Source organism: Sabethes cyaneus, chromosome 3, assembly GCF_943734655.1.
Source record: "Sabethes cyaneus chromosome 3, idSabCyanKW18_F2, whole genome shotgun sequence".
NCBI classification, from domain to species: domain Eukaryota; kingdom Metazoa; phylum Arthropoda; class Insecta; order Diptera; family Culicidae; genus Sabethes; species Sabethes cyaneus.
In genome coordinates, this window is record NC_071355.1 from 163,090,187 (window position 1) to 163,102,292 (window position 12,106).

Here is a 12,106-nt window from a genome sequence, read left to right on the forward strand (position 1 = left end):
TGCAAATTAAAAATGGTTCAAATGTCATTCTCAACATAACATCGTTTGCTTATGCAGACAATGTGCATAAACGCTATTTGTTTGTACTGATCTAGCGTGTTTAATATGTTTCACATTGCGTTTTCTCAACGAATATGATAGAAATCCGATCGAAGAATGAAATATTCGCTGCTTCCAACTTCCAACTGAATCAAACCACCAAAACAATAACAAAGAGTAGGGTAACAGTTCACACAATTTCCAGCATATTTAGGGTTGCCAGTTGTTCAAATTAAAAACCAACCCCGTTAGTTTGCATGAGGCATCGTTCAAACGAACGGGGGTCCACTGTATTAAAAATTATTTATTTCTGCGGCAATTCATCGATACTTTTAAATAATTATGACTATCCGGAGGACGATAGCGAGAGGTCTATAGTAAATCCAGGTTAATTTGTGAATTCGCTATACTCGCTATCCAGCTTTTTACGAGCCATAATGGCGGACGTGTTCGTAATATTTGAACAGCATTTTTGACATTAAATTGGAAATTTTCCCCAATACATCGCACGTTTTCTTTCGACGCGTTCACAGTAAAACTAAAGGAATGTACGGAAAGAAAACGTGCCATGTAGTAGGGAAATGTAAAAAATGCTGTTCAAATATTACGAACAAGTCCGCCTTTAAGGCTCGTAAAAAGCTGGATATGTTTTATATGTTTTATATGTTTTATATATATTCTGAGCGAATTGTGTTTATATGTAGCACATGATAATCATATGGATTTTCATATGCAAATTTACCATTAGTTATGTGCAGATTATTTTGAGTGAGGAGTGTAAGGCCACGTACAGAGTAAACGCGACTGCGACGCGACGCTGCTTCGCTCACATGTTGCTAAATGCACAGCCCTACTTCGGGCGAAAAAGGACTGCGAGTATAACTACAGCAAGAAAAGTCGCGTCGTGTCGCGTTTACTCTGTACGTGGCCTTACACTCTTCACTCAAAATAATCTGCACATAACTAATGGTAAATTTGCATATGAAAATCCATATGATTATCATGTGCTACATATAAACACAATTCGCGCAGAAGTAGACATAAAAATTATACGCCTATGAATAGTTTGTGTAAATTTCAATGATAATTGTTAAAAACACATAAATGTTAACTGTTTGGTGCATAAATTTCATTGACTGGGCACATTGCAAAAATCTGTGTGTGGAACACATAGAAACTATACGAAAAGTTTTCTCAGTGTAGCGGTACCCTTCACTCAAAATAATTTTCATAATTTGAAAATCAGGTGGAAGTTAAATATTTTTTCCAATAACAATCAGCTGAAAATCACGTAATTCCCTGTAAAGAAATCTACGTGATTTTGAACGTGGAAAGGACGTGTGGATTATTTTGAGTAAATCATTTTGCTACTCCACCGTTTCGCCGCGTGACGGCTTTCATGAACGAATCCTATACATTATGAATCGGTTTTATTTACAACCGAACTTTGATCAAAAGAAGAAAGAAGGGTGGCAGAAAACCCAGAAAACGAAGCTATATGTCAAACACAATCAAACTTTCTTATACATCACCGGCTGCTTATAGTTTGGCAAAAAATCTAATGATTAGTATTTTGGAATAAAATTATAAATGTAGTAACATTAAATTTGCACAAGTGATCATGCTTTTAAAATATATTTTGTTCGTAGCTTTGGTAAGTTAGAGTTTATTTTCATATATTGTGCCATAAAGCACTGTTAAAATTTGCACAGAGCCGCCACGTCAGATTTGTTGTCGCAACTCTGACGCCTTTAATATACATTGCTTTAAAAAAATCTTTTTTAGGTTTAAAACATATGCTGTTTTAGCATTTAAATAAATTTGAGTCCATTTTGGTTCAATTAGTTGTTTTCGTTTCAGCTATTTGCCCTTGAACTTGAATCCGCCTATACAAAAACAAACTCGAAGAATGCGGCGGTAGAAGGAATTGCTGACATGAAAGAGCTTAAAAAGCTCTTCAGGACAAAAAATAATGTATTGGTTCTGTTTGTAACAAGCTTAAAAGAAGCCCAAGGAACGGTTACAGCATTTCGCGAAGCTGCCGAAGTCATCAAAGGTCAAGGTACAATGGTACTCCTAGATTGCAGCAATAGCGATATGAAGAAGATTTGTAAAAAGCTTAAGGCTAATCCCGCACCACACGCACTAAAACATTTCAAAGACGGCGATTTCCATAAGGACTACGACCGACAGTTGACAGTTACTAGTTTGGCTAATTTTATGCGAGATCCTACTGGAGATTTGCCCTGGGAAGAAGATCCGATTGGAGCCGATGTTGTACATGTTCCAGATTCAATTGTAAGTAGGCTATGAGGCAAATGATAGTTATTAGTTAGGTATTACTTTTTAACGAAATATGTATTTTAAGGCTCTTGCAAAATTTCTCAAAAAGGAACTGCGTCCGGTGCTAGTCATGTTTTATGCACCTTGGTGTGGTCTCTGTAAAACTCTTAAACCTGATTTCTCATCGGCCGCCAGTGAGCTGAAACCGAAATACGTCCTTGCAGCCATAGATGTAAATCGGCCAGAGAATTCCATTATTCGCAAGCAGTATAACATAACCGGTTTTCCAACGTTGCTTTATTACGAGTAAGATTTGTTATATATTAGAGTAAGCTCAAATCATATAGATTTCTCTTCCTATACAGAAATGGTCGTTTGAAACATACGTACGATGGGGATAACAACAAAGCTGGAATAGTTAGTTTTATGAAAAATCCAAACTCGCCGCCTCCAGCAAAACCCAAAGAAACAGACTGGGCATCAGAGGCAAACTCCGAGATTGTACATTTAAATAATGTTAATTTTGAGCCAGCGTTAAAAGATGAAAAATCTGCGCTGGTTATGTTCTATGCGCCTTGGTGTGGTCATTGTAAAAAGATGAAACCTGAGTATGAGAAAGCAGCAAGTTTAATGAAGGAGAAAAAGATCGCGGGTGTATTAGCCGCTTTGGATGCTACTAGGGAGCAAACGATTGGACAACAATTCGGGGTAAAAGGTTATCCAACAGTGAAATATTTCAGCAATGGCGAGTTTAAATTCGATGTGAACATTAGGGAGGCAGTTAAAATTGTCGAATTTATGAAGGTAACTGTCTTGCATAACCAAAAACCTACTTGTTTTACACTTTTGTTACGTTTTTTTTTTTCTAGAATCCATCTGAACCACCACCACCTCCGGCCCCAGAAGTTCCTTGGGAGGAGGAAGAAAACAAAGTGATCCATCTCAACGATGAGACTTTCAAAACGTTCTTGAAGAAAAAGAAACACGCCTTAGTGATGTTTTATGCTCCATGTACGCCTTAAAAATATTTGTTTCCAAATAACTGATTAATCTACATTTTCTATTACAGGGTGCGGTCATTGCAAACGGGCTAAACCTGAATTTGCGAATGCTGCAGAACATTTCAAAGAAGATCCCAAGGTAGCCCTAGCTGCTGTTGATTGCACACGCTACAGTGGAACTTGTGCTGCCTATGAAGTACGTGGTTATCCAACGCTGAAGTATTTCAGCTATCTGAAAACGGTTAAAGAATACAACGGGGGAAGGACACAGAACGATTTCATTAAATTTCTTTCGGATCCAGAAGCGCCAGCTCCAGAAAAACCACCTCCAGAGCCATATGGAGACTTTCCTGGTTCGGAGAAGATAATTATTATTAACGATAAGAACGTAGATGACGTGCTACAAAATGAGGATCGTTTATTGGTCATGTTCTACGCTCCGTGGTGCGTACACTGTAAACGTATGAAGCCGGACTTTGCCGAAACAGCTAATCTACTGGTTAAAAATAATGTACCTGGCAAGGTAGCCGCTGTTGATTGCACTGAACAAACCAAAACAGCCGAAAAATTCGGAATTCAAGGCTTTCCCACGCTAAAATACTTCGTGCGGGGGAAGTTTGTTGCCAACTACGAAGGAAAGCGTACGTCCCAGGCAATGTACGAATACATTCGCTCAAATGGAGCCACCACCAAAGACGAACTGTAAAAAGCCGAGGCCAGCACGCCGTTTGTGATTTGGTGAAACTCGCACAACAACGAGTGATCTTTACTGTATCTGCCTCAGTTTTATATTCCTCTTATCCGTCTGTAGATATGTTCTATTGAATATTATTTTCTGAGAGTATTTTTCGAATCTATTTGAAACTCCGATTCAACTATCGGCGTTTGTCGCAGGCTATTCTGAAACATAATAACATAATAATTTTAGGTTATTCAATTCGAGTAAAAGACTTTTGGTGGCAAAATCATGCTAACAAAATAAACTTGCATTTTAATTAAGAAATCCATAATTGTGAACGAAATATAGGTGTTTTATTTTTTACAAAGCCTGAGATTTATATTTTTAAATCCGATTGATACAATCTCTCATTTTTGTCTCTTCTTTTCGTGTCCCATTTTTCTTCTATAATTGTACCATTTTTTTTATTTTCAGTCCTTTTTTTCCTCTTATTTTTCACTCAGTTTTTGTAATTTTTTTTTTTGTTTTTCTGTCTGCTCTTTCCATTCCATTTTTCTTTCCCATTTCTTTTTTCTTCGCCTTCGTCTGTTCTGTTTTGTCTCTTTCAGATGCCCTGTTTTCTTTTACTTGTTACGTTTATTCTGTTTTTGTCTTCCTCTTTTCGCCTTGCTCTACGGATTTCCTTTTTATCTCCCGCTTTTATATCCTGTTTACCCTTTTCTTTGGTCTATTTTTCCTCTTTTTTTGTTTGTACCATCCTGTTCCTATTTTGTCCCATTTTTCTTCTTTTATATCCCGTTTAACCTTTTTTCTTGTTTTCCTCGTTGCCACTATCGGTTTTCTTTTATCTCTATCCTCTTTTTCCCGTTTGGTTTCTCTTGTTTTCTGTTCCGTTTTCCCTTTCTTGTCTCATTCTCGCTTTTTTCTCGTTTTCCCGTCTTCTTTTTATGTCTCGTTTTGGCTTCTTTTCTTACTCGTTTTTCCATTTTTCTGAACGCTGTTTCCTCTTTCTCTTCTTTTCCTGTCCCGTTTTTCTCAATTTTTAGTCCTGATTTATTCTTGTTTTTCTCTTTTTTGTTTTATTTTTTGTCTTTTTTCGTTATCTTCAGGCCCATTTTTACTCTTATCCTGCCTTGTTTTTTGTTTTTCGTCCGGTTAACTATTTTTCGATTTTTCATTCTCGTTTGTCCTGTTCTTCCTCTTATTCTGTTCTGCTATTCCTGCTTTCCTGTTCTATCCCGTTTGTCTTCCATGTTGATTGTTGCTCCCCATTTTAGTCTTTTTATTTTCTTGTTTTTCAGTTTTCCTGCTCCCGTATTTTCTCCCTTTCTATCCAACTTTTATGCTTTTTGTTTCGTTTTTTCTCCTTTTTTGCTCAGTTGGTCCTCATTTTCTTTATCGGGTTTCCTTCGGCCATAACAACTAAAAATGTTATCTTTAAAGATGAGAAATGCACAAACAAGAATAATATAGGTATATTACAAAATTTACATGTGACAGCATCATTTTCCGACTTTTGTTTGGAGTTTCCCACCCTCACATAACTTAAAACTGGACTTAAAATTGGAAATGAATATAAATTGGGTTTAGATTCGACTTGAAACTAGATGTGTAATCGGACTTCAAATCGCAATAAAGTTGAAATTGGATTTGATAACTGCGGACTCCTGGGTTACAAAAATTATTTTGTTTCATATTAATTTATAAAGGTGGGACACGTGCCCCAATGGGCCCCAGTCTGAGCACGCTAGTGGTTGTAAAGATTCCTATCGTACATCTAGTGAAAGTGGTAGGCTACGGTGGGCCGGACACGTCGTAAAGATGCCGAAAACAGTTCACTTCGACAACCCCACCAGTACCAAGAACAAGGGGGCTAAATGTGCGAAATGCCTCGACCAGGTCGAAAGTGATCTGCGAGTTCTCAGACCAGAGTCATAGCGTGCCGTTGGCCAGACGGGTCTGCATTTAAGTAAAGCATTAGCAAAAACATATGCATTAAAAAGCTAGACTAAGTTATTTTTCATGCCACGTTATCAGTTGATTTGCATGCAACAGCTATGGCGAAAACAGTCAAATAATTACGCTCGATGCGTTGTTCGTATTGCCAGCTCCACCCCGCAGCGAAGAAGTTGGACATGGTGAAGCATCTCGTATCTGCTGAATAGAGCCAACCTGGCAATTACAACATCCTCCCCCACGATAAAGTCGAAAGCATTGAACGGAAACCTGGTTCCGGACACCAGACAATGCAGCGTGGCCGTAACGTGCAGCAGAAGCTGTAGATGAAAACCGAGAGCAAGGTGGTCTCATCGTTGCACGTCTTGGACCAGCAGGTCGAAGCAACCAGCTAAATGGTGAAGAAGTACTGGGCCAAAATGGACATTTTTATGTGGAAACATCAGTCGATGCTCGCTGTGGCGGATAGCATGCAATCGCCCAGTGAACGGCTAAAGGTGGTGGTGACAACATCTTTCCGGCTAAGTACGTTGTCGCGGCCACTACTTGTCGCTGGCTGGGCGGCAATGACTGGTAGAGAATTGAGTATTTTACGTCCCCAACCAACAACATAAGCGATGACGTCAAGTGTATCTCCCCAAAGAAGATCCTTCTGTGGCTGACGATCATCTAGAAAAGAATGTTCTAGTCGCTGTTATTTCGTTCGGGGTTCACGGTGAATGATGAGATATGAAGATACAGTGTTGCCAGTAATGCGAATGTTTAAAACTTAATAAAAAATTTATTATATTTGGCAACATCAAAGTAGCGTAACTGGTGCAGTCTCAAAGAGATGTCGCTAGTGTTTTGTTCACATCATTTGAACGATATTTTATATGAACATAAATGTCTGTTCTCTGTGGATACAGGACGAAGTACCTTTCGAAAGTTGCCACCTTTATCAAAAAGTATCGCGCAAAGGCCGTGCAAGTTTTTTGACAGGCCCAGACTCATCATGCCAAGATATGACTAGAGGAGATGAACCGGCTGAAGATGAACGTTGTACCGACAATTCTCCCAACGTTCCCCAAATGCTACCAATAAAAATTTTGTAGGCGAAGCTCATACGGAGCATTTACTCCAATAATCTTGTGGCCAAAACGGAGAAAGAGCTGATTGCCAAGGCCATGAAAGAGTCGAATAAAATGCCGACTTCTATCTTTTGATTGGCCATCGCGAATGACCTGCAAAAATTTTGTAGAATAACATTTGTCATGCCGTCCTACACAAATACATGCGTGTTAGCTTCGTAAACATGGTTGTGATTTTTAGTTCGGACGATGAAAAATTTTGATGGACGGATTTTAAAACGGTACGTTTCCAAGTAAATATGGCGATGTATCACAAATGTGCAGGTGGCGACAGAAGCAACATTGAGCAAAAACTAGCAACAAGCGCACCTTTACAATAGATTTGCGTAGTCCTACGTTGAACATGCGGTCGTGCCTTGTGCACAACCCCTCTGATTTTTTTATGCGTGCTTGAGTGTAATTGGATTTTACCCTTCCTTCAATGCTCTCTCTATTCCCTCGTTCCACATGACAGCGCTGCCCCCCCCCCCCAACTCTAGCTATCCCTGGCACAGCTAACCAGTGTATTTAACTATAAGTGTCATTTTTGCACTGTCATGTAGAAACCCATGCTAAAGTTACTTTGACATCGAATGGCCTAATACTACTAAGATTCGAACCCATGACCATTCGCTTGTCAAGGCAGACTCGGTAACCTTGCGGCTACAGAGCCCCCCTCCCCTAATTATTTGGTACAGACGCAGGTTTGAGCGGCCTTCGAACACAAAACGAATTTTATAAGTCCGACTTTTTAACAAGCGTTTGGAATTTCTCAAAGAACGCACAAACACGTAGCAGAAAACAAAGGTTAAGCACTCCTCAAGTTTCTTTATATTTTATACAATATAAGAGCAACTCTTACAAACGCACGGAGTTATTTTTTATCGCTTTCCTCCTACACGCGGTGCAGACTTTTGGGAAACTTTAGCGGCTTTTTGTTTTGGCTGTTTAGTAGTTGGTTGAGCCTTGATTTTCTTCTCGGCCTGCTTGGCCTTCTTAGCTTCCTTTGCAACCCTGGAAGAAATAAAAAATAAAGATTAATAATAATATTCAGAATTTAGAGATCCACTTCCTGCAATTGTATTGCGTATAGATGGAAGTCCTGTATGGCCGGGCATGCCTCTATACCTGGATACTAGCGATTTTTCAAGAACAAGAAATGATAAAATTATTTGCAAAACATAGCATAATAGTACCATTAAAGTACTATTGTTCCATTCTTTCCAAATAGTTTTATCATTTTTTGTTTTTGAGAAATCGCCAGTGTCCGGGCTTAGCGGCCTGTTCGGCTATACAGGACTTCCCCCTATCATGCAGCTATCCTGTGATATGGGTAACTTCTATTTATTTTTATTTATGCAAATTGAGACAGCGATAAAATAAAGCAGCTGGCCACAATAAATATTGCTACAACAGATAAGTATAAACAAACTTTAGACTGTATTGACAAGCTATCCGAACATATTACTGAAACTAGACTCTATTTTTCTTAAAACAAAAAGCTCTGCGAGAGTAATCTAAAGAAGAATGTTGATTTATGTTCAGTATAAAAGCAATATTAATTCTTATTATTGAATGCTTCGTACCACATATTTCTGCGATCCAAATTGAATCACATTTCCTTCTTGATTTGCTTTATAGCAAACATGCTCCTCTGTTTTATTTTTTGATGTTCAACATCTAAATCTTTTTTGAGGCAGATCAGAGGATCAAAATCAAAATTCCATAGCAAAATAAGAGAAAATCGCGAATACAACCAGGTTGTCATTGAATCGTAATTCGAAAACTTTGATCATACCGAACAAATAACGGTACCTATCAAATACCATATTTTAATTAAATTTTGCATGTGATTCCTAAATGGAAGCATGTTCTTTTTTGATGTTATGATATCACAAAAATAGTGCTGTCTCCTTTTTAAAGAATGGGTCCCGTATGTAAACTCTAGTAGCAAGTTTATAGAGAACCCAGGTGAACAAAAGGAATATCCCTTTAGCCTTGCTTATGTCTGCTAACCGCCATTAACTGGACGCTCAATCGCGCAAGAAGGCTTACTAAAAGTAATATTATTAACCCGCTCATTCATTACTTACTTAATAGCCTGATCTCGCTGTGCTTTGCGCACCTCCGGCTTCATGTTACGCTTCGCCATGATATCAGTAATGGAAGCACCGACAATAGCGCGCTGGAACTTTTGTGTCCGGCGGGTGCGCTTCTTGGTAGCTTCCTCAACGATACCTTTCTTGTGCTTCCGCCGGTATAGTACCGTCCATTTTACCTTGCGTGGGTTACGCTTCATCAGGAAGGACCGCTCGCATTTCTTATTGATGAAGGTGAATGTCTAAAAAAAACAAAACAAATCCTTTCAATGTTCTGTACAAAATAAATGTGGCTCTTAAAATACTATCTCGGATGTAACAATTCGTATTCATTATCAACAAGCCATATTACTGCTCACCTTGCCATCGGCTTTGACTAATGTTTTACCACTCGCTGGGTAAATCTTGAATCCACTGAATGCGCACAAACCTATCCTGTAAAGAATTGTTTTTATCAGTTGCTGCTACTTAAAAGCTATGTATCGAACACTATTTGTTCAAATTATACGATTACTCACTTCATTTTGATGAAATTTCACTGCTTCTTCAAATTTGTAAACTTGAAGCCCATGAAACGTGGGACAGAAAAGACTTTACCAGTAGCGTGACGTCACGTCCAGCTGTCAGCGTTACCAACCAAAGAAACTGACAGCCAAACGCGCATAAACAATGTCTTTGGGACATGAGGTTTCGATGTGAGGTGATCCACAATTATAGATAGAATTAACAAAAGGGCGAATGTCGCAAATGTAAACAAAACGGGTGAGAGTTATTTTTTGCTGGACCAGCATAGGAAAATCAACCGAATTCGTTCGAAATATAGAATAGCGGTGAACTTAAATGCTTATTGACTTGCATTTAAATTGCATTGGAAATGCTTATTGGTTATCTGGGTATTACGAACGCCGTCCGCCTTTATGACTCGTAAACGGCTCTGTGTATTGGGCACAGGTGGGCACAATCTTTAGACATTCATTGCATGTGCATCAGGTTCGCCCTGACACAGTTATTATGGAAATTAGAAACATCCATGAATGTTTGTTGTTTGAGTGATAAAAATGTAAACATTGATTAGTTTTGAGATCAGCTGAAGAGGAACATAATTGAACGGATGCAAACTTTTGAGATTTGTGGCCATAATTTGTGGAAAGCACCGGCTCAAAATACTCTTTACACTCGTGCGAATTAAACACTCGAGTGCACTCAGAGGCAAACATTATCTTTATATTAGTTAAGCCGTGACCAAATTGGCCAACGTCTCGGCTTAATATGAAACTTTTCGTTGTGTATTTGGACGTTATCCTCGAAGTTTGCGAAAACTTTGAAGCCACAATCCATAAAACTTCTTATCCGTTCAATTATGCTTCTCTCCAGCTGATCTGCGAAAACTAAACAAGTTTACATTTTTATACTTGAACAGTAGACAACTATGGATTTTCCCATAGTAACTCCTTCAGGGCGAACCTGATGCACCTGCATTTAATGTCAAAAGCTTGTGCCCACCTGTGCCCAATAGCTGCCATTATCGCTCGTGGAAAGCTGAATACGCGGTTTGTTTGCATCTGCAAACTTTTTTGAAACGAAGATCTTTTTCTGCACACAAACCACTTATAGCGAATTTATTTAATTCAACCCGGGTTGAAACTGGATGAATTTTATCAGTCAAATAGGAGCAAATGAACACAAAAAATTCATCCGGTTCCAATCCGGATTGAATAAACAAATTCGCCATAAGCCATTAATACAGTCGCACATCGGCAATCCTTATGTCGAATTTGTTTATTCAATCCGGATTGGAACTGGATGAACTTTTGACGTAGGACTACGTCTTACGTTAAGTTTTGAGATAGGGTGTCATTCCGAAAAATCGAAAAATGCGAGCGTCACGAAAAATGAAAGGTTTTGAGCGCTAATAGCTCAGCGGTTTTCCGATCGATTTTCAATATTCTTACACCAATCGATCGGAAAATCTTCTAAGAATTGACCCAAATGAAGAAAAGTATGGATTCTTGCTGTTGAACTATTGAAAAATTGAAAATAATGAACCTATGTTTTACCAGAATTCTCGCTTTGTGATTGGTTGGAAGATTCTTTACGATGGTTTAAACCTATACCAATTTGATATCTGTGCTTGGGAAGTAAGCCAAAACAAATGACAAAGTATCCTCATTTCAACAAGATTTCTTAACACCGCGGTTAAACCTAGACCATTTTGATGTCCTTGCTTGGGAAGTATGCCAGAAAGAGTGACAAAGCCCCCTCGTACCAACAAATTTCCTACGAACGCGATTAACCCTAGTACAATTTGATGTCTGTGTTAGGGAAGTGTGCCAGAAAAAATGACACAAGTTCATTGTCCCACCAGATCGCAAATTCTTTACCGCGAGACGATTAAACCTCGGCGAATTTGATATCTGTGTTGGAAAAATGTGCTACAGCTGTAGTGTTCGGTTATAATACGACTCTGTATGAATACGCATGCTTGCCGTTTCATTAGAAGTGTAGTGGAAAGATGTGCTGTTGATAAAATAGGATTGTTTGGTAAAATCCCTTCAACGTGGAAAACCATGGATAATAAAAACAATCTTTAATTTCAGTAAGGTAGCAGGAAAGCAATAGTTTGTGTTCTTGATTTTGTTAAATAGTTTTCAAATGCACAATCTTTTGAGAATTGAACATATGCAATGTTACTACTTTGATAAATGTTACATACAACGCATGTAGCATGTATATATGTTGCATATAGCATGTATACATGAAGAATCGAATGATTACAAGCATGAATACATGCCACTATCACTACAAAGAGACTTACGTAGTCTTGCGTCACCTATACATGCGGTCGTGTCTTGTACACAACCCCTCTTTTTATGTTCATTTGCTCCTATCTGACAGATAAAATTCATCCAGTTTCAACCCGGATTGAATAAACAAATTCGA

At 38.5% G+C, this 12,106-nt stretch overlaps 2 protein-coding genes across 2 annotated transcripts; one reads left to right on the plus strand and one right to left on the minus strand.

Annotated features, from left to right (window-relative positions):
- Positions 1 to 1,567: 1,567 nt before the first annotated feature.
- Positions 1,568 to 4,347, plus strand: LOC128741913 (protein disulfide-isomerase A5). Its single transcript, XM_053838034.1, has 6 exons — positions 1,568 to 1,693; positions 1,900 to 2,337; positions 2,408 to 2,628; positions 2,688 to 3,126; positions 3,192 to 3,333; positions 3,392 to 4,347. Exons 1-6 carry the CDS (start codon positions 1,661 to 1,663, stop codon positions 4,027 to 4,029), a joined length of 1,911 nt encoding a protein of 636 aa, XP_053694009.1. The 5' UTR covers positions 1,568 to 1,660; the 3' UTR covers positions 4,030 to 4,347.
- A 3,534-nt stretch (positions 4,348 to 7,881) lies between these two features.
- On the minus strand, positions 7,882 to 9,794 carry LOC128742019 (60S ribosomal protein L24). The gene is made up of 4 exons (XM_053838193.1): positions 9,685 to 9,794; positions 9,526 to 9,601; positions 9,161 to 9,408; positions 7,882 to 8,081 (listed from the first exon to the last, which is right to left on the minus strand). The coding sequence occupies exons 1-4, from the start codon at positions 9,687 to 9,689 to the stop codon at positions 7,949 to 7,951; spliced, it is 462 nt and encodes a 153-aa protein (XP_053694168.1). The 5' UTR covers positions 9,690 to 9,794; the 3' UTR covers positions 7,882 to 7,948.
- Between the last annotated feature and the right edge of the window lie 2,312 nt (positions 9,795 to 12,106).